The sequence below is a fragment of the Gracilinanus agilis genome, chromosome 2, assembly GCF_016433145.1.
Source record: "Gracilinanus agilis isolate LMUSP501 chromosome 2, AgileGrace, whole genome shotgun sequence".
Lineage (NCBI taxonomy): Eukaryota > Metazoa > Chordata > Mammalia > Didelphimorphia > Didelphidae > Gracilinanus > Gracilinanus agilis.
Window position 1 is genome coordinate 280700402 of NC_058131.1, and position 23586 is coordinate 280723987.

The 23586-nt window shown below is 36.4% G+C and overlaps 1 protein-coding gene across 1 annotated transcript in view; it reads right to left on the bottom strand.

Annotated features, from left to right (window-relative positions):
• NUP214 (nucleoporin 214) overlaps positions 1-23586 on the bottom strand; it is a 100626-nt gene that overhangs the window by 75056 nt on the left and 1984 nt on the right. The window contains exons 2-17 of the mRNA XM_044663974.1: positions 22137-22332; positions 21312-21463; positions 20530-20728; positions 19437-19507; positions 19123-19186; positions 18301-18404; positions 14863-14969; positions 12744-12810; positions 11607-11733; positions 8124-8285; positions 5203-5686; positions 4414-4589; positions 2210-2298; positions 1462-1551; positions 1072-1221; positions 595-753 (exon numbers count right to left, since the gene is read on the bottom strand). Coding sequence (XP_044519909.1) covers positions 595-753; positions 1072-1221; positions 1462-1551; positions 2210-2298; positions 4414-4589; positions 5203-5686; positions 8124-8285; positions 11607-11733; positions 12744-12810; positions 14863-14969; positions 18301-18404; positions 19123-19186; positions 19437-19507; positions 20530-20728; positions 21312-21463; positions 22137-22332 — 2397 coding nt within the window. The remainder of the gene's footprint in view (positions 1-594; positions 754-1071; positions 1222-1461; positions 1552-2209; positions 2299-4413; positions 4590-5202; positions 5687-8123; positions 8286-11606; positions 11734-12743; positions 12811-14862; positions 14970-18300; positions 18405-19122; positions 19187-19436; positions 19508-20529; positions 20729-21311; positions 21464-22136; positions 22333-23586) is intronic.

Below are 23586 nucleotides of genomic sequence, written 5' to 3' on the forward strand. Positions count from 1 at the left end.
TCAGATTAGATAACCAATGTATTCCATCTACCTGATGGCATGTAGCCTAATGGTCAGGTATGGAGGAGAAAATAAAGAGCCTACAGTTTTTAATCTCAGTAGAGCAAGATTAGAATTATTATAATAAATTTATAATATACTTAAAAAAAAAACCAAGCTGTGTGTAATATTCAGAGTATTCTTTTGTGGTTCTTTATGTTAAGAAATATTCCTATTCATTGATGTTCATCAAATACATATAATAATATTTTTTCAAGAAGAATGCTAGTCATTTAGCACTGTCAGTGCAAGACACAGACATGACTAGTTATCATATTACCATGTGATGTCAAATGTCACATAAAAACAATTTAAGGGGCAGTTAGGTAGCTCAGTGGAGAGAGACAGGGGGTCCTGAATTAAAATCTGGCTTTGGATACTTTCCTACCTGTGTGACTCTAGATAAGTCATTTAACCCCTATTGCCTAAGCTTTACTGCTCTTCTGCTTTGGAACCAATACAAGTATTGCTTCTAAGACAGAAGGTGAGGGTTTAAAAAATGAACAAACGAAAAAAGAACAATTTAAAAGGCCTACTCATCCAGGTATTTCCTACCTGAAGCTGCGCTTCACTCTTAGGATCCAGAGGTCTCTTATATAGTAAATGAAGATATCCAGAATCATGATTTCTTTCATTCTGTTCTCTTGCTTCTTCAACCCCTGCAAAACCTTCTAATAAAGTGGTCTTCAGGGTGCTAATGTCGCCATGAAGAGACTAAAAGAAATAAAAGGAATATAATAATGATGAAGAAAAAATTTTCAAGATTTTAAAAAAATCTTTTTTTTGGAATGAATATGATAATGTCAATAAAAAGATTAACTGGGTTACTGGCAAACATATAGGAGGAAAGGGGAGGGTCATTTGAAAAGAAATGAATTTTCAAACACAAAGACCAAACCAAATCAAAAGGGAAGCCGTCAAATGCACATCCAGTGTGGGGAAAAAATGACAGTTGTTCATCTCGTTTCAGAGGAGGGAAAGGTTTAGGACTCAACACAGTTTAACCTAGGGAAAAGATGAACAAATACACACCTCTGTTGTCTCTTTAATCTCTAGGAGAAAGGTGTGCAAATCTTCTGATTCTGTTCGCAGCATCTTCATCTCTTCAGAGGTGCCTACTTGGAAACATGCTTTGGAAGTTCGGGCTTTTAGCTCTTCCATCTCTTTTTGGAAGTGGGCAATCTACAGGATCAACCAGTGAGAAGAGTCAATCCAAATATGAGACAATGAGGATATGAATGACTATTTCTGTTGTAGGAGTGACTAATATAGTACAAAACTGTGAACCTGCTTCCAGGGAAACAGGTTTTGAGGACACCCACTAGGGTGATGTTGATAACCAAAATCCTTTACTTCTAGAACATTCATTGTACATGGTTGGAAGGGTAGGAAAAAAATTCTATCTGTAGGACACAACATTACCTCCTCCCCAATTCCAGCCATCACAGGGTCTGAATCTTTCCACTGATGTGGCTGCTTTTCCATCACAATGGCAGGCTGTGGTGATTTGGCCTGAAATGACAAGTTTTGGAAATTTGTTGAATGAAATAAGATGCGGCCACTGAAAACAGTCTAGGTATGTATTCAAACATTTAACATAGGTAATAAGTCTTATAGGTTTGATTACTTCTAATTACACACAATAATTAAAAGAGGGTTCTAAAATATAAACTGGCTAACAATATACTGTAAAAGGCATAAGCTTGTGATTGGGCAGGGGGACATTCAACTTTTTAAGAGTCTATTTTCTCTGAGGTTTTAACTTAAGTCCCATAAGAAAATGATCATGGGGGACTAAAAAGAAAAAAGTCATGTGGTTTACTTCTTGCTTATTTGGGGGAAGGGGCAGGGTGGGAAAAATTAATTGCTAACTCGCATTTAGAGATAAGGAAGAAAAACAGACATTCCATAATATAAGAAGGTGTAAGTGAGCCAAGAGAGAATATAAAGCTACAATATTTAGTTGAGATAGTGTGCTTCACTGAGGTAGTCAAAACCTCACACTTTCTGATATTTCTAATTGCAATGCAGAGATCTAAATATGATGTCAAAGAGACTGTTAGAAAGTGATAATTCCAAAAAAATGTGAATCATATGATCAGATATATACACTTAGCTGAGTTCATCAAAAAGCAAATATAATTTTGGTTGAATTCCAAGCATTCAGTACCTGAGTAGTACTTGACTTTGCCACTGGAGCGGTGATTCTGGCTGATTTCTGCACCATTGAGGATACTGGGCTACTTTGGGAAGAGCGTACTATAATGACAGTAAGAAAATTCAATCATAATACTATATGTGATGTTTATATAATTTTCTCAATCCCAAATATGAGAAATAAGGTGCATATTTCATCTTCAGAGCAGCTATTAGCAATGGAACAATATGGAAGGCTGCCATGGTTACCATTAGTGGAAAGATTCAGAAAAAGTCTTGGTGGCCACAGGTGCTACGGAGGGTGGTCCCAAATCAGCCAAGTGAGAACCAAGGATGAGAATTGAAAATCTGCTGCTGGCACTTCTGACAATGACAGTATTGACTCATGTAATGCCTCTCTCCTCTCTGCTCCCACATTCCCTACACCTTTGGAGACAGATTATCTCCCTCAAACTGAGGGGAGAGAGAGCCGGAAGATGACATAATTTGGGAAATACAGTCAGAGAGGAAGTAAAGAGAATCCATCATCAAAAGACTAAGATAACTCTGGTAAGAAGCACCAGATCTTTCTCTCTCCTAGGTAAGAGTTTTTAATTCAGAGCAGGCTACCCTTGGAAGAAAAGAGTTCAGTCAATTCTATAATCTTTCTTTGGTGAAAACAATCTGATATAGCTAAGAGATACTGTAGGCTTACTGAAAACAAAACTTGTTCTAGTGCTTAAAGACACAATGAGGGCCGCTAGGTAACTCAGTGGCTAGAGAGCTAAGTCTGGAGTTGGAAGGATCTAGATTCAAATTTGACCTCAGACAGTTCTGTGACCCTGAGCAAGTCATTTAACCCCCAACTACCTAATTACTCTTCTGCCTTAGAATATATACTTAGTACTTGATTCTAAGACAAAAGAGTAAAAAAAAAAAAAAACCACAATGATAGCAGAGAAAGCTTCTCTAAGCCTAAATTCCCTCACTCCATCCATCAGAATGTAAAGTCCAGGTGAGTAGGGATTGTTTTATTCTTTGTACACATATCCTTAGGACATAGGACTCTGCTAATTGACTGATCAATAAAAATGAAGTTATCACTTCTTACACCATCTACAAAGGGGGTAATTTTGAGGAAAGGGCTTTGTAAGATGTAAAGTGTCATATAAATTTAAACCTGTTATTTTAATTCACAAAAATAAATGATACCAAATTCCAAACAGGAATGGGCTAAGGAAATGTGCTAGACATTGCCTGCATTGCCCTTCAGCTTGGTCCTCCTCGGCTGCTGACTACAGTCACTGCAGCTTTCTATATGACAGATTGTTCATGGTTTTAACATCTAGAAATCATTCACTTGTGACTGCTTTGGGCTCAAGTATGATAGTCACTGCAGAACTGTCCTCATCTCTGCCCTTTAATGAATTATTTTAAAGCCCACAAAGGATTGAGACAGACACTAGATACAGATGAATGGCCACCAGACCCATTATTTGAATCACCAAGTATGTTCAGCTCTGGGAGGAATGAATGATAAGGAGACAAGGAAACCTGCCAATCACATTATTAAGTCCATAGCACCACAACATATATAGATTCAATTCTCCTAAATAAGAGAATATAAAAATCCTCAGTAATTTATTCTATTTATGAGGAGAGAAGTAAATAACTTTTGCCATTCACTAAGCTAGTACCTCAAAGAATGCTAGGGAAAAAATGTTCATTGAGAATATGGCATGGCATAATTATTAGAGACCCAGCACTAAGTAGGATGACTTGTGCTTAAGTCTGAGACAACTCTCTGGGCAAAATTCCTTAATTTCTCAGTGCTTCATGTAATTCTCTAAGAGACAGGAATGTTAACCTGCACTGAGAGAAGGAAATTACTGGAAAATACCAGTCCAGTGTCCATCCCTTTCTCCATGGAGAATCTAAGTTCTTCAAAGTTGTCTGCTTGATGAAAGTATGCCATCTTTTGCTTTATTTCTTTCAAGTTTTTTTTTACTGTATGTGTAATATATGTCTTCTGTCATGGCATGGGAAATATGGAAATATATAATACATGAAAGTTGTACTGGTATAACCTGTAACAGACTATTAACTACCTCAGGAAGCAGAGTGAGGGATATGAAATGCAAAATGTAAGAAAACATTTGTAAAAAATTGTTTCTACAAGTAATTGGAAAAAAAAAATTAAAATTAAAATAAAATAAAACTGCCTGCTTGAAAGCATACCTGAAACAGAGGGAGATACTGATGATTTTGCAGATACTGAGCTAGATGAAGATGAGAGAGGTGTGGAGTGACTGACAGGGCCAGCAGAAGCCAATTTGGAGGCTGAGGAAAATGACAACATTGAGGAGCTACTTTGGGAACTGCTGATGGGAGTGGATGACTCCCCAGCAGGAAACCTGCAAAAAAGGAGACTATTTCAGAAAAGTCCATGATAAATATTCCTTTCCCATGCCAATAAAAAGTGACATCCCCAAAAGGGAATACTCCATACTTCATGCAAAACAAATGTCTTAAATATTGCTTTCAAAGGGTACAAGTTGTAAAGAAATATGAACAGTACTGGATATTCTAATTCCTTGAGAATAAACTATTCAATTTTCTTATCAAATAAATATTCAACAGGAATATGAAGTACTAAATTTTCCACAATAGGATACTAGATTCAGCATCTATTCCACTAAACTTTGGGGCAAAGGAAAGCCTCCCAATTACTACTTTTGCCTTTTGCCAAGAGAACACTCACTTAACCACTTCCCCACTCACCAAGCATTTACTAGGTGTGCAGGTTCCTGGAGTAGCAGTGAGAGGACAAAAGAAACAGAAGATGTAGTTCCTCCTCCTAAAGGAGTTTACAGTCTAATGAGGAGTGAATGCCATATAAATCTGTACACAAGCCCACTGGACTTCGCCCACTGACCAAAGCAAAACCTCTAAATTTATTCCTATATAAACCTATGTTTCTATGGATCACAAAGAAAAATTCAATTCTCTCAAGGAAGTATCACTTACTTTTCATTCACGGTTGCTTTAGCTGCAGAGGACGTAGGTGGGAAAGATGTCTTTGCCCCAATGTGTGGCGCAGACATGCTAGCCACTGGAGTATTTTCCACTGCAGGCTTAAAAGCAGGAGATCCAAAATAGAAGGAAGTTGCAGAGGTATTCATTGGGGCTAGGGAGGGAGCCGAGGCCAGGGGGGCTTTAGAAGGAGGTGTAAAAGAGAAGGCCGGTGCACTAGTTATGGCAGAGCTTAGGGCTGGTTTGGAGCTGTCTGAGGAAAAGGAATAAGGAGGGGGATCGCCAGACATCAAACCGGACGATTTCAAGGATGGAGAGCCAAATGGGAAGGTGGCAGCAGGAAGACTAACTGTAGGCAGAATGAAAGCAGTAGTTGGTGTGACAAGGGATAAAGGTGGGGCAGAACCAGGAGCTGCAGTTGGTGATGCTTCAAGCTTCATAGGGGCTTGAGTGGAAGTTGGAGTTGTGGGGGTACTTCCTGGAAAGGGATTTTTTAAAAAAAAGAGAGAAATGGAAAAGAAGACAATTAACACTCATGATAGAAATCAAAATTATGAAACAAAAAGGAAGTTAAAGTATGCCCTGTTATAAAATGGGCACAAGAAAAAGTAAAGAGATTACATTAGGACAAAGATTTAGTAATAAAAGTTCTATTAGCTAAGTCTAAGGGTAGAGTCCTTTATATATCATCCCAGTTTCTGGATAGAGAAGTAAAATTTTCAATTCTCCTCCCATGACTTAGGAGAAGTTAGTTGTGCTTTACAAGATCTTGTGGGAATTTGACTAAGAGCACCCAAGAAACATCTGAAGTGCTACCATCTCCAAGTTAATATTGCACTGTTTACAATATACTTTCCTTGCAACCAGCTAATGAGTTCAGTAGTCTAAGTAGTATCAATCCCATACTATGAAAGAGAAAATTAAGATTTAGTCAAGTGAAGTGATATAAGAGGAAAAGGCTGAAAAGAGAACTTGAATCCAGGGCTCATCACACTCTACTACCACAGTTTATAGTAAACCAAGGAAAGACTGACCAATATATACCTAGGTAATCAGTGAGAGTTAATACTTCTGAAGAGCCCCATCATACAAAACTGGTCATATCAAGATAAATTCATGTGGGATTTTAGTATAAACTGAAAACTGCACTGCAGACATGTATATACATACATACTGTATGCATGCAAATATTATTATTTAAGTATAAAAGTACCCTCTTTCCAATACTTGTTTCAGACAGTATATACGAGGAATAAGGAGGGAGAAGGCTGGTGAGATTTTTTTAGAACCAAAGATTTATTAAGGACACATTTTCAAGGCTTGGCAGGGAGTGTGCTTCTAGCAACTGTTCGTTCCTTTATTTCCTGCTTCCACACACTATCTCCTTCACTGACCCAAATAAAGAACAAGGTAACTTCAATGCTTGTGGAAGAGTTGCCTTGGTCATCAGGAAGGTTTAAAATAAACTTTTGCATTTATATTTTTATTTTTTACACCAATTGGATAAGAGTTCCCAGGTCCCAGTAATCATGCACAAAGTAAACACCATCAAGAAGGTTAAGTATTGCAAGGTTCACAGCATTCTTTGGAACTTGTTGTCTCATAATGTGTGGGGCCCAATAAAAAATATTAGGTAAGAGAGATGTCGTAGCTCAGTGCTATCAAGCATTTCAAACTTTGTATACTTTCAGTGGGCTTCAAGGTTTGTAAAGCACTTTGCTTTCCATGGATTATCTCAGATGATCCTCAATAGCAACCCAGTGAGAGAAATGCTATTATTATCCTCATTTTACAGATGAGGAAATGGAAGCTAAAAAAAGGTTAACTGACACACTCAAGGTCATGTAACTAATAAGCAAGGCAAGATCTGTAAAGCCCTACTGACTCTCAATCCTTTGTTCTAGCCATTACACCAATCTGCCTCACTAGTGAATTATTTTGGTCCCCAAAGTCCCATAACAAGTCAATAAACCAGGACATTAATCCCTTGGTCATTGACTAGGTACTGCTGTTATTCATCAATAGTCTAGGTGTCTCAGTATTCCTATTTAGGAATGTCCCAATGTCCCAAATGGAGAAGATATAAGATAAGATAATCTAATAATGACTGAAATTTACATAGCCTTTTAAGCTTTGCAAAGTGTGAGATAAGCAGTAGAGACACAATTCCCCTAATACAGATGTGAAAACTGAGGCCCAAAGGGGTTAAGGACCCCTGGCACCACTAGCAGGTACTAGAGGGGGGATAGGAACATAAGTCCTACCTGATACCAGACCTAAATGCTCTTACTACTGCACTAAAGCAACTTTAAAAGGCCCTGCATTGACCAAAGCAAGCTTACTTAAATTCCTTCTCTGTTAGTTTTATCCCTATGAATATTTGAACATTCCACTTTATAGTAATTTCTCTGTTTTATCCCTATGAATGTTTGAACATTCCACTTTATAGTAATTTCTCTGAATGTGGAAGTAGCAAACCTAACAGCTTCTGCATGCAGCCCAAGCATATAAATAAATGTAGCATTTAAAATGCTGTTCTTGTGGTTCAGTGTCTGAGCCTGACATAATGTGATCCTCTAGGTGCCTCAGTAATCAACCTTCCTTGACAAGGGGTCCAAGACGGCTCCTATATTACAGGAAATTCTGACCAAGGATAAAGCTTTAGAACAAGATTCCAGTTCCACAAACACAGAACAATGAAGAAAGAAGTATAGAATTCCCTGCCCCATATGAAGATGGGTATGGTGATATGACAGACAAGCACAGTGCCCTACACTCAGTATTAATAAATGGGTTAAACTCTAACTGAATAACCACAATTTGTACTCTCAGCTTCTTCCTTTTTGAGAAGAAAAATTCTTTAAATAGACTGACTATAAATTCCTTGTCCACACAAGAATTTTGAGGATGTGTACCTGATGATTTGGGCTGTCGTTCTCCTTCAATATTAAGTTGTTCTGGGATCTTGAGCAGGGACCTGACACCAGGATTTTGATTGATCATATAAAATGGACAAAGTACGCCATCTGTTGAAAGCAACATCAAAACTGGAGCAGGAGGAAGGGTCTTTTCATCATCTATCAAAGATAAAAAGGAGAGACAATGTGAGTTTGGAAACCCAGAGACACTGACTGAGAGAAGAATGTTGGCCAACAGGTTTGCCACAACAAGGTTATATAAAAAGATTTTGGAATTGAATCTTAACTTTCAAACTATAACCACTGAAAGAAAACTACCACATGGCAAAGAATCAGAAATTGAGGGATGTTGATCAATTAGGGAACAGCAGAACAAATTGTGGTATATGATAGTGATGGAATACTATCTGCATTGCTGTATGCTGTAAAAAATGATAAGCAAGATGATTTCAGAAAAAGCTGAAAGACATACATGAACTGATGCAGAGTGAAATAAGAACCAGGACACTATACACAGTAACAGCTATATTGTTGATGATGCTGATGATCAACTGTCAAAGACTTAGCTACTTTTAGAAATGCTGTGATCCAGGACAACTCTGAAGGACTCAGGACAAAGAATGCTATCCACCTTCAGATAAAGAAGTAATGGAGTGGGAATGCAGATCAAAGCACATTATTTTTCACTTTAGCTTATGAGTTTTTGGTTTTGTATGAGCATTCTCTTACTATAATGGCCAATACGGAAATGTTCTGCATGATAATACATGAATAACTCAAATCAAATTGCTTACCATCTTTGGGAGAGGGGAGGGAAGGGAGGATGAGCGACAATTTGGATCTTAGAACTTCTGAAAACATGTGGGAAATTGTCATTACATATAATTGAGAAAATAAAATATCTTTAAAAAAGAAAAAACAAAAAACTACCACAGCTACTAGATAATCCGCTTTCTACATTGCCCTATATGAAGATTAATTCATTACTTTGCTAAAAGTCTTGAGTTTTAAAATGTATTTCAGCACTCAAAGGGAAAGTTCAGATACCTGAAGGTATGAAAACTATGAATGAATCTTCAAAGCATTTAAAATGAAAAGAAAAGGAAATTTTAGGCTGAGCAGCTAATGGGGAAATGACAGACTAGTCTATATATAGAGCAAAGCAGGGGATTGAAAGGGAGGTCAAACAATTTTACACTCATTCACACTTGAATCCTAGGCTTGTACTTTGTCAGTTCAGACTTTTCAAAGGTAATCAAATGAGCCAGCTTCTCCTCTGGACCATTCAGTGTAAATGGCTAATCAGACCAAACAGTCCTGCATGACTGAGGCTTGTATAAGGGGATTATGCTGTAGAATTTTAATGATGCTTGACTGTGATACACTCTCAAAGCTTAGACCACTAGGAGGAAGATGAAAAGCATTTCTTTTAATCATAGTGTTTGGCCAAGCATCAATATAGTGTTAGATATAGAACTCCAAATATGCATTAGGACTCCCATGCTTAAAAAGCTACAATTTCCAAATCCATATGGATAAAACCACATTTTTAACATAAACATAACTGTCTCATGGGGATGGGAGGATGACATACTGTCAAATGAAGAAGACTTATAAAGATTTGATAAAGATGACAAAAACAAGAACTTGAACCATCTCTATGGCAGCAAGCCAGACCATTAGGGGAAAGCTTTTGGATTTTCTCCTGAAGTGTTTTTCTTTCAGTAATTAAGAAAAGCTGTAATGTTTGAAGGAGGCCAGAGCTGTGATGTTCCGAAAATCCATTTGGCAGCAGTGGTACCAGCAAGCCAAACTTGATTCGCTTCAACCAGACTGGACTTTCAAAACTCCTCATGAGTAGAGAACATCTTTTATTTCTGTGCCATCAAAGCACCTAGCATAAAGCTAGACAGAAGATAAAGAAAGAATGCTGTCTGATGACTAAAAGATGAACTATAGGCCTTTGGATTTTGGGGTAGGGGTGGGTGATGGGGAAGGAATGAATTGGAAATAGTGAAGTATATAAGAGGAATTAGAGATTAGCCTGAGAACCAATGATACAAAACCTACAGCAAGACTAATCCAAGACTCTTTACATTACTTCATGCCTATTGGGTCATTTGGAATGGTTGTAAGCCCTGGAAGACTACTTCTCCGAGGGATCCCTGCTACAACTTCCCCTGACAACTCCCACTTCCTTTGTGGGAGGTGTCAGAGAAAGTATAAAAGAGAAAGTTTAGCACCTTTTCTCTCTATGTTGGAGGCTTTGCTCTCTACCCTGAGACCCTGATCTCTCTCTTTTTCCCTTTCTTCCTACCTCCTAGTTTTCCTTAGACCTTCCCTTTCCTAATCTAAACAAAACCTAGCTATTCAAAACCCTAAAGTTGCTCTCTGATCATTTATTTGAGCCCCTGAAGGGATCTGGTCAACTCCACCCCCACCCCAACCCCAACCTTCCTTTCCCTTCGTCTCTCCTTTCTCCCATTCCTCCAATCCTCCTACCTTCCTCCCTTCACTTTTACCACACACTATACAGCAATCTGATAAACAACTGGTAAATGCTTTACAGAAGAAGCATACCACTCTTCTCTGATGCTACAGTTTGGAAGGAGTAGTGTGTTATTGGAATTTGGGGTTCTTTTGGGTTCATTGAGCTTTAATATTTAGATATATGATATAAATTTCCTGTGGACGTTTTAGGGGTCTTGGAAATCACATTTCCCATGATTCCTCTTACGGAGGAAGTGTGATTACGTAGACAGAGGTATAAGACTCCTAATGGGATTGGGAGACACCTCTCTCTCGTACAAAGCAGCCAGGTGGGCAGAAGGTAATGGCGGGCAATTTGAATTAGATCTTAGCAGGCACATGGCCTTCTTAATTACCAATATGCCTTTAAATAAACTATTAATACTTTTAAATATATCCATCTATATCAATATTATTCGTAAAAGTAGAGCAAATAATTTTTTTCTGGAACCATTTATATTTCAGGCAATATGTAGTGGTTAACTACACAGATTCTCAGGAGTTCAAATTCAACCAGACATTAAAATGATTGGAGCATCCCAATAAGTGGCTAGTCTAATCTATAAGGTTTCACCAAAGAAAACTATCTCAAATACTTCGATTTAAGATAATTGAGAAAATAAAAATAATCAAGAGAATGAAACTTTAACTGAGTTTATCTTGGCATTAACATTAAGATTTAAGCTTCTAGATTTTAATTGTATTTTAGAGATAAATGTCAAATTATACAGTTTTGTATCTGTCTCAATAACAACTCCCTTATAATGGGTTTTAGGGAACTCTAAGCCACTAAAATAAAATGGAATTATGCTTAAGTTTAAGCAGTACAGCAGAGAGAAAGAGAAATATATTTGTCATTTCCATGCACTTCCAGAGATATCTTGCTTGAAAAGTCAAACAATCTGTTGAAGGAATTACATTTCTGAGTTTAAAGGTAAGTGTCTCACTTACTAATGGGTATTTCTACTTGGCTGGTATAATCTATACCAACACCTACAGGCAGGGAATCATCACTCTTATCAGTAACAGGCAGTTCTGCTCGGCTGGAGTCCTCCAGCAGCCAAGATTCCCAGTTAGTCTGCAAAGAAAGAAAAGTCATTTTTAGTTCATGTTTTGCATTTTATCTGCAAGTCTCATTCATGTGGGAATAAGTGAAAAATCACTTCTCTTGGATTAATGTTATCTACACATTCCTTCTAACTTTTAAATCCAATCTGGCAATAAAATGGTAGAAGACTATGGTAGTCTCAGAAGTCTGGAGGCTGGGAAATGTACTTTTCCCTCCTTAAAATGCCATAATAATAAAAAAAGATTACAATAAAATAGATTTACTTTCTCCTATTTACAATAAATTAAGAAAATTCATTTTGTGAAGGCAGCATAGTAGAGTAGAAAGAGTACCTACGCACTTATATCAATTCCAACCCCCCCACCTCATGTCTACCAACACACACACACACACACACACACACACACACACACACACACACACACGCAGACATAACTAAGTATTAATTTCTGTCCTATTAGAGGAGGGAGAGAGAGAAAGGAGAGAAAGGGGGAGTGTGTCTCACTGCCAGTTTTGCCATCTAGTCCACCCTACTGACCCAGAGCTGATCATTAGCAGGCATGAATGTTTGCTATGAGATTACCACTAAATTTGATGCCCCAAGTGTGTCTACAAGCTGACTGACCCCATAAGAATTGGTCCATTTTGTTTACAGCCCCAGGATGTCCTTCAGGTGCTGCTATAGTCTGGACATGCAATAAGGTAATAGTTACCTTACATATCTTAACTGTTCTCTTCTCGATTTTAACTTGCCTATTCGCCTAAAAATCTTACGTGGAAAACATACAGAGATTATGATATATAAAAAAAATAAGGGGGGGGGGGCAGCTGGGTAGCTCAATGGAGTGAGAGTCAGGCCTAGAGACAGGAGGTCCTAGGTTCCAATCTGGCCTCAGACACTTCCCAGCTGTGTGACCCTGGGCAAGTCACTTGACCCCCATTGCCCACCCTTACCAATCTTCCACCTATGAGACAATACACCGAAGTACAAGGGTTTAAAAAAAAAAAAAATAAGGCACCTGATCACTCTGTCGGGCAAGGATGCTGACTTCTGTGGAGGCTGCAGAAGCTGCTAGTACCAGGTCCCTTTAAGAAACAAATCCAAATCATCATTTAACTAGTAACTTTTGTAAGGGAGTTTTCTATTGAATATACTGTTATCTCAATAGGAAAAAATATATTTCTCTATTTAACAGTTAAAAAGGTGATATGGCCTATACCACTGCAGGACAGAAAGGACTTTACAACCAACATTTCATTTTCTGGGTCAACATATAGTGGTATCTTGAATCACAAGCAATTTGAGATACAAGCAGTCACGATCAGGGTTTTGCTTTAAGTCACAAGGAGATATTTGAATCATGAGCTTCTGTCACCCTCCACTAGATAGCCTGCCAAACATTTGGTTTCACAAGCTACCTGAGGCTCGTTTAGTTCAGTGTTTATCTGGCTGTGTGAGTATCTGTATTAAACTGTATTTGTTTTCTTCTTTATTTTTGTCTTTGTTATCAGTTTTTTTTTATCAACTTTCTTAACTTTTAATCATGGGTCCCGACAACAGAAGAACTGAGGGAGTTACAGCAGCAGCAGCATATGGAGATTTTGCAGGAAATTAGTGGGGAGGAGCCTGAGGTGGATGAAGTAATCAGTACAAGCAAGATTGAGGAAATGTTGAGGATTTGGGAAAAAAATTAAAGTTTATTGAAAAGACACACAGAAAAAGTTGCAACAGGTCATGCACTGAGCTGTGTAAGGACACTTGTTTCACATATTATCAAAACGTTCTAAAAGGGAGGAAGAAACAAACTTCCATGGAAAGGTTTTTGTTGAAACAGCCTCTAAGTGAAATAGAGGAAAGTGTGGCAAAACAGCCAAAATTCAATGAAGAAAATGATAATTAAGTAGTTTAAAAAATAGCAATAAAGTTACATATCAAAGGAATGTATAAGGTCAATTTTGCATTTAAATGTAGCATTATGTGTGTAGAGAGAGTAAGTTATTTTAAGCAATAGCACATGAAATGAAAACCTCCACCAGCATCTTCACCTGACCTTAAAGGTAAATAACATTTCATAAGCAAGTTTATTTCTTTACATTCTTTTTAGTAAATGTATTTATTGGTTATTTATAAAGTACATTTTTGTATTTAAAAGCATATAAAACAAAAAATTCATGTTTTTTGGGGGGGCCAAACGGATTAACTACATTTCTATTAATTTAAATGGGGAGATCTGATTTGACACATGAGCAAACTGAGTTACGAGCATGGCCATGAAACCAATTAAACTCATGTTGTCAAGGTACCACTTTATAGCCAAAGAAAGCCAGCCAATAGCACCGTGTCTTGTCAAGAAAAAGATGTATCGGTATCAAATGATAACTAGCAATAGCCTTTTATAAACAAGCACAGACACACCAGAGTATAGAAGAGTACAGAATTTTGGACTCGGGAGATATCTGAGTCCAAATATCAAGGCCTGGTTCTCACATACAAACTCTGTATGACTCCAAGCAAGAGATTTAATATCTCTGAGCTTTGGCTGCTTCATCTGCAAAAAATGGGAATGATCTTTGTACTACTTATTTCAAAAGAATGACATACATAAAGTGCTTAAAATGGTAGAAAAAGATAAGCAGTTCTTGCTATTGATACAGCAAAAACTCATTAAATATATATTCTATATCAGTATTCTATATATATCTATAAAAGGAGGAAAGGAGGTAACAAACATTTATTAAATACCTATTATATGCCAGGCGCTATGCTAAATAAATGCTTTGTAAACATTATCTCATTTGATTATCTCATTCTACCACATAAACAGAAGCATTGCTTAGTGAAATTGTAAATTCCAATTCTACTCTGCACTCTCAAGGAGAGAATTTAGAAAGGTTCTTCATGTGCCAATTTCCCTATAAACAACCACTGCAACTAAGTTAAAAAAAAAACTTTTTTTAATTGTGTATTTATACAGGAGATTGAAGAAGAAGCCATCATAATTTTTTGACTAGCAACTGTTGATACTGTCACAGTATTTAGTCTCTCCCACTTGCAAAAAGATTACCAAAGAGAAACCTAAAAATATGATTTGTCCCCTGAGTAAGAGAGGAAATTTCTTTCCTGGGTTCTATACTCACCAATCCTCAATATAATTGAGAAAGTAATGATGCTGTCTTTCAGTACAGCTGCCATAGCAAGGCTCCATGAAATTCACAAACATCTCTGGATGTTTCTCTTCCTTTTTCTATAAACATTGAGGAGAAAAAAAATGAATAACTGATATATCCAGCCCTTTTCTTCCTAACTTATATTGTTCAGTGAAACAAGAGATGCACTGCCAATTAACATGAACACATTTAAATTTTAAGAAATCATGAAATGGTCAGGCTGATCCAGGAGCCAATCTAATAGGTTCTTAACCTTTTTTTTATAACATGGACCCTTTGAATAATCTGGTGCAGCAATGAGAACATTCTTGGAATGTTTGTAAATGTAAAAAATAAAATATATAGAAATAATAAGGAAGCCAATTATATTGAAACACTCATCAAAATAGTTTCGAAAATAAGATAACCCGAGGGGCAGCTGGGTAGCTCAGTGGATTGAGAGCCAGGCCTAGAGACAGGAGGTCCTAGGTTCAAATCTGGCCTCAGACACTTCCCAGCTGTGTGACCTTGGGCAAGTCACTTAACCCTCATTGCCTACCATTACCACTCTTCTACCTTGGAGCCAATACATAGTATTGACTCCAAGATGGAAGGTAAGGGTTAAAAAAAAAGAAAAGAAAAGAAAAGAAGATAACCCGAGGTTAAGAACCTCTGATCTAGATGGTAGAAGATAGAAATGAAAGATGTCAAAGGCCCTCTGACTCCATGGAAGCTTCCTGCTTAAAGATGATGAATACTTTTCTCAAGAAGAGATTCTAGAAATCACAAAAAATGAAAACTGAATAATTTTAATGAAGAGGCAATGATAGTTAACTTATGTAGGAGTCATTTCCAAATTAGCTGCCTGTATATCGTCTGACCACTGTCTTGCTAGGAAAAATAAAAGATCAAAGTCATTGCCAAATAAGAATAAAGGGAGATTTGGCTTGCAAATGAGTTAGCTCCAACCTGACCTATATTTTAATAAAAGGTTGATGTCAAAAAGGGGTTAAATGGATAAAAAGTCAGACTTTGACACAGGTTATCACCATTTCCTAAGGAAGTTAGCCAATGTAAATCAACGCTCACAATTAAAAGACCAAAAAAATCCTAGAAAATGGCTCAGCCAGCAAAACACTTGATCTCCTTGCCAAGTGTAAAGATATGGCAGCCAACTGCTGCACCAGTTTGAAATATAAATTCAGTTGTAAAATCTTACTGAGAAGATTCTGAGTAGTGTCATTCACAATATGGTAAAAAGCAGTCTAAGTAAAAACAAATTTACAGAAAACCTAACAAAAGACTCAATTAAGCCAGATGATTCTGAAAGTATTTAAAGATGAAACATAATGGAGCCCAATAAACCAAATTACTACAACTAACTAATTCTCCTCTCCATCAGTGATGGTGTAACTCTAACATCACAGCTCCCAAAATCGTGCATAAGGAAATAGAAATGGTAATTTAAAAAAAAACTCCAAAGATGAGAGGAACAGACAGAAACATACAGAAGAAGTCCATACTGAAATCAACATAATTTTGATGGCACTAAATGATTTGATTCTCGAGCTATCAAAAAGAATAAAATGCCAAGCACTTGGGAAAAAAAACAGTTTCAAACCATTCTGGAAAACAAGGTGGAATTATGCAAGAAAAGATGAAAGGTCCTATATATAAATATTCAAAGTAGTATTTTTTGTGGGAGCAAATAAATGGAAACAAAGTAGGTATTCATCAGTTACAGAAGAACTAAATGAAATGTGATATGTAAATGAAACATGACTATAATTAGAGATGACAAATACAAGAAAGTCAAAGAAATACAGAAGACTTGTACAAACTAACACAGGCTATTCAGAGACAGAATGTTGCTTTTACTATCAGAGATGTCAACTCTAATGTTTTCTTTTGCTTAACTATTTTTTTCCTTGTTAAAAGGAAAGTATACTTAGGTAGAACATGCAAAAGGGCATATCTTTGGAAATGATTGTGATATAAAAACAAAAGGTGCCAGTAAAACTTATTTCTTAAAATCACTTTCTTTCCATACCTACTTCTAAATAAAGGGCAATCAAGACCCATATGCCTATGTTCCCATCCCTAGAAAATTTTAATGAGAATAATCTACATATGTACTGAAAGCACCCTTAATAAAGATATAATTAGGAACAGGCATGTTTTCAGAAAGACATTCTGGAGAAGATATATATCTTTATAGTCATACAAATGACAGAAAAATAGAGAAAACAAAAGACTATAGTATAATGCACTTGTTATTAAATTATAAGAAAAGCACTTGGATTCAGTAGAGTAAAATACTGCCTTTAAAATTCTACCTGAATATATATCTTGCCAACTTTATGTTAAAAAATATAAGTGCTTGAAAAACATAAATAGATAACTTTAATTTTTGTTTGATCTTCTAATTATCAATACCAAGTGAGGTAAAAAAAATGGGAAGAATGATGACTAGAGGTGTTTGTCACTGTCATAGGGGATGTCCCCTCTATTTTAGTAAGATCAAGTTGCTATATGTTAGTTACTTTATCCCTAGGTGAACCTGAGCTCTCTCTGAACTCTTCAATCATGCAATTAATAGATTCCTATATAGTCATTCTACACCCATCAAATTCCCCTACTCAGAACTCCTCCTCTCCCCTGCCAAAGGAAGGTCCCCTCAGTGAGTTGGGTGACTCCTAAGGAAAATTTACAGGAGGATATATATGGTCAAGAATACAATATAATGAGAAGAGAGGGAGGACAGTTATAATCTGTATCACTTAAGTAATGCCCATACCAATGACTTTATAGATCAACTGAAGATCAAAGAATCTAGATCCCTAAGAACAAACAATGCTTAGTATTATTCATTTATTCGTAAATAATTACCAATAGCTCCAAATATAATTTATAGTATATTGGTGCTGGTGAAGATCAGAAGACAAATATTCAGGATTTTAGCTAGGCTCTTCCTAAATATATAATTCATATAGGAATTTCAATTCACAATCAAGCAACCCAAGTTTTAAACAAGGCAACATAAATAAAACACTAACTACAGTGTCATATAGTTACTATATACATTATAAAGTTATATTACATATTATGTAAAGTTTTTATATGCAAACTTATTTCTTGGACTTAACAGTTCAAAGTTTCTGAGGTAAATTTTTATCATTATTTTACTTAATGTTTACTGAACTGACTTTTTAAAAATTATACTAAAAGTGGGGAGGGGTCTAGGGAGACACATATGACTGGTACTTGGGTACTCCTTTACTTAGAATACAAAATAATAGAACAGAAAACATTCCAAAGAAAAAAGAAGCTACTCAAAAACAACTTGTTAAAAGGACACATAATGCTATTGAACTCATAAGCAGGACATATAAATTTGTAATACTAAAGCCATCTCTTGAGTATACATACAGGTAGGACAGCCATCACCACATCCGGGGAAGTCTCCAAGGTTCCATCTGCTGCTGCATACACTATTGTGAAGACATATGTACCAATCCACAGTACATCGAGAACTGAAATGGGATATACCTTAATTTTTAATCATTAAAAATAACAGATGCAGCAAAGATTTTTTCATGGTTGTTTCTGACAATTAGACACTATAATATTCACATCTAAATATAGGAAATCAAGTAATTCCTAATTTTTAAGAACTTGGAGCAGATTTCATTGATGTGTATGTCTAACAAACCTTAGAAGTCCAGTAGTTATTAATTTTCTGGGGACTTAAAAAATGGACATTACTAAGAAAAACTGGCATGTAGATGAAGACAAAGTCTCCCAAAGCATTCAACAAAAAGAGCTTTCCTATGCTGAACTGAAATAATATGAATTTAAAAGAACCTAAAATGTACTAAATGATCCTGTAGATGATAAAATACAGCATATAGTTTAAATTTTGTGATAAAACCTAAAAAGTGTGAATATATTTTATTTTTAAAACCCTTACCTCCTATCTTAAAATCAATACTGTGTATTGGTTCTAAGGCAGAAGACAGAAGAGTGATAAGGGCTAGGCAAATGGGGGTTAAGTGACTTGCCCAGGGTCACACAGCTAGGAAGTGTCTGAGGCCAAATATGAACCCAGGACCATCTGTCTCTAGGCCTGGCTTTCAATCCACCAAGCCACCTAGCTGCCCCCATGTAAAAATACTTTAAAAGAAAGCAACTCATCAGGGGTCATTTAAATTTTTTTTTAAAGTGGGCAGCTTTAAACAGAAAGTATTTTACCTCTTACAGGATGATCTGATTCATAAAATGGAGGGCAAGGAATTACTTTTTTCTCCTGTAGTGTCTGAAAGACAAAAGGCCTTGTTTTAAATAACCAATACTACCCAGGCCAAGCTCCAGTTTGTCCTCCCCAGAAGAAAAGTAGTTCATACCAAACACAAAAGTCTCATGTTGATTTCACCAGTCTTTAGTGGCCAAGAGAGCAAAGGTAACAGTGAATGACTTACATGATTTACACATACAACACCTATATACTCACACATACCACACCACACACATACACAGACTATTATGAGAGAGCATACTAAACTTACTGGGAGATACTGGACCACAGTTCCATTCTGTTTTCCTACAGCAAGCTGTTTCCCTTTAGGGCTCCAACACACTGAGAAAAGAAGAAAATTTTACTAAGCATTTTTAAAAGCAGGATTAATTATTAAGATCAATGACAAGATCATTTACATAATCACCACTTGTTGATTCTTTATTAGCTGATTCAAAGAAGAAGTCTGCTTGCTTTTGAATTTATTAGGTATAGTTAAAGAAATTGAGTACATATATAGGCTCTAACCAAACTGTATTTTCTCTTTGTTCCATTCATTTGAGGGCAAAGAGTGCTTCTTAAGTGAGATCTGCCCAGAGGTTTTAAGGCTTTCCTCCTCAGTTAAACAGTTCTACAAGTATCAGAAAATTGTTTCAATTCTCATATTCTTTTCTTGAGAATGAATAAAAGCTATCCAGAGTACATTCCTTTTAGAATAAGAGACATAATTACAGGCATCCCTCATTATACCACAGTTCACTTATCATGGCTTAATTGTATCACAGGTTTTGGGTTTTTTTAAATTTTTTTTATCTAATACTGTATTGCAGAGTTTTCACTGTATCACAGGATTTTCATACAAGTTGTGGTATAGTACTTCACTGGTGAGTACCCATATAGAATTTTATATGACGTTAAAATTAGGTAGGTTTGAATGTAGAAAGTATTTAACAGCATATGAAGTGTTTATAAGAGTGTGGGAAAGGTTAATAAGAGTGTGGAAAAGGTTTATAGGAGAATGGGAAGGGTTTATAAAGACTTAAAATATATATATAAATAACAAAATAAATATACCACTGCTACTTTGTGGATTTTTACCTATCACAGGGGTCTCTGGAACATTAACTCCCATGACAGGTAAAGTTTACTGCATTCTCAAAACCCAACTGAATCAGACCAGGAAATAGTATGAAAATGTTTCTTCCCTTAGAACTTAGTACTTAGTCTAAATTATTTATGTTCTCTTGCTTTCAAGAAGAATATCATCTCCCTTTTCAAATAGTAATGTTACATTCTACTTCTAGAAATTAATTTTTAAAAACAATCACATAATATATTACAGGGTCAAAATTTTAATAACCTACCAGATGTTACGGCCACAGAAGGTGGAAGGCTTGCAGACACTTTCACTGCGTCTGTGACTTGTAGAACTGCAATACTGCCATCAGCCAAACAAACCGCCACCATGGTGGGGATGGTAGGGTTCCACTTCATATCGATGACCATGCCACCAGTATCTTTCACCAGTTTGTGATAAGCAAATGGACGTTTCTGCTGCTTAGCCTTTTAAAAATAAACACATAGAAGTATATCCTTCAGACAAAACTACAGTCCATTCTAGCTCCTACCAATTACACACTATCCTTCATAAAGAACATTAGGACTAGAAAAATTCTTAGTGACTAAGGCCCAGAAGGGGAAAATAAAGTCGATTATTATGGCAAATTTTTTTTTCCTTTTTCCTAAAACCCTTACCTTCTGCCTTAGAATTAAAACATATTTTGGCCCCAAGGTAGAAGAGTGGTAAGGGTCAGGTAATGGAGGTTAAATGACTTGTCCAGGGTCACACAGCTAGGAAGTGTCTGAGGCCAGATTTGAACCCAGGATCTCCCATCCTAGGCCTGGCTCTCAATCCACTGAGCTACCCAGCTGCCCCTATTATGGCAAATCTTAAAGCCAAGTACTGTAATCGTTACCTAGTTACTGAAGATATTCAAAGCAACTGGCAACACAGGAGACAAACTAAAAACACCTGGTGAGCATCAGTAAAATTTTATCTCAGAAATACAGACTAGTGAAATAAATCAGATATACTAAGATGCATGCATCAGGTCTAAGCTCAAGGATCAGTTGACAAGTACCTTACCTCATTTGAGAATGTTCGAACATCAAAAAAGGCAATGAGGGAGCCAAATTCACTGGACATCATACAAACAGAGAGTGTCAGGTTATCACAGCTCAAAGCCAAGTGGTGCACTGGGAATTTCATAGGGATTAATATGTTTGGAACTTTCTCAACTATTAAAAAAAAAGAAAAGAAAGAAAATTTACCATGTGATTAGTACATAAGTGAAAAACAATCCTTTAATGTTGTGCTATGTTAAATAAAAGATTCATCTATATAAGATTCCCAGACACATATCCTTAATGTTCAGGTCCAAATAAACTCATTAAATTTTGGTTCTTTTGTAATCCAGTCATCCTAAATAAAAAGGGCAGCAAAATAAGGGGACAAAGCCTTTGGAAAACAGAGTTCCTTATGGCCACAATGACATAATAATTTTATTAACAGTACACAATTTGCCCCATTCTCCCTAACAAGAGCACCATTAAACCAACTAAAATGTGATATAATAAAACACTTTCCAGCCACTATCCCATCAAGTCAAAAGCCCAACAAAAAATAAAAAATAAAGTATTTTTTTCTCTACTTTGTGCCTGAAAGGATGACCAGGTACCCTAAAAGGAAGATTCAAATGGATTAATTACAGTACCTCAGAGATAGCTATGATGGGTCAACTTGGTAATATTCTTAAAATTATGGTCTTCAACGACCATGTCAGAGATTTCCTTTGAGAAAAAAAGACTACTTCATTAATGCTTCACTACACTGCTCTAGCTTAAATCAATAAATTGCAAGGTACTTTTCACACAGAAGCAGTTTGATACAAGCTTATTCAATTGGATTTACCAATTTTATTGGGATCCTCTCCAGGCCGATTCTGAATAAGAAGATTTTTGCTAGGGAAAACACGAAACCCACTGGCTCCTCCAGCAAACACCAGACCATACTTATTAGACACAGCAAGCAGACTGGAGCGCTCCTTGGGCAGCTCTTCAGGGGCATCAAAGATTCGGACTTTCTTCAGTGCTCTAAATTGAAAATCCTATTATAAAGAATAAAAACAGATAGTAATTCAGTAGCTTAAATGATGATAGGAGCTATTATCTACTTAGGTCAAATTCAGTTACAAAGAAAATGTTGACATAATACTAACCATTCCCTCCATGACTTCTTCCTTGACAAATCCAGCTCACTCTAGTTTTTCTCTTACTCATTTACTATCTTTACTATGCAATTATATAGTCTTATTTTCTAATTATACACGGATATATTCTAGCTTTCCAATGAAAAGACTGTAAATTCCTTCCAAATAAGAATAGGGTCTTTTATTTCTCTCCCCATGGTGTAGTGGAATAAATTCAAGATCTCAGCTCTAACACCTAGCTTTGAAACTATCATAAAGTCACTTTTCCTCTGAGCCTTTGTTTCCTCATCTGGGAAAGGGAGACAATAAAACTTGTGCTACTTTATAGGCATCTTGTGTAAAGAAAATACTTTATAACTTTAAACGGTTAGAGAAATGAGAATTATTATTATTATTATATTCCTATAAGGAACAAAGCATGTGTGTGTGCGCGCGCACGTGTGTGTATAACAAGAACTCAAAAAATATTGAATGACAAACAAAAAAGACGACTTAATCCTGTGATTTATTTAAAGAAATATTCCCAACAATGAAATCTCAGCATATCAAAATAATACCTTTTGCCCCATTCCTGTCTATCTTGAATCCTTCTTATATGTACACATGTAAGCTCCTTGAAGTGAAGCCTATGGTACTTTGCATCTCTATACTCGCAGCACCTAGTTAAGGGTCTTGAACAGAGTGGGTGCTTCTATAGGTGGTTTTATGTAAGGGGAGAATGTTTTCTCTTTGTGGACAAAGTAAGATGAACTTGGAATCAGGAAGATATGGATAAATGTCACCCTCTGACATTTAGCATGTGACCCTATGCATGTCAATTACTCTGAGATTCAAGTTTCTAAATCAGCTAAATGGGAATCATTAAACTTATACCTATTCCCCACTGCTGTTGTGAGGCTAAAATGTCACCTTTAAAACACCAAATATCTGTTTCTATTATAAACCAATTCTAAGCATATCACTCTTCCTGGTTAAACTCAAAATTTTGTTGTGGGTCTGGGGGTTTTGAGGGTGGGTTACAGTAGTATATTAGACCGATGTCTTCAAGAAACTACCTATAGAAACTCTCATAACCCTTTCTGAGTTTGAAACTGCTACCTCAAAGGCTACCATCCTCTAAGTATAATATGGCCTATTTTTGGACCTCTGAAA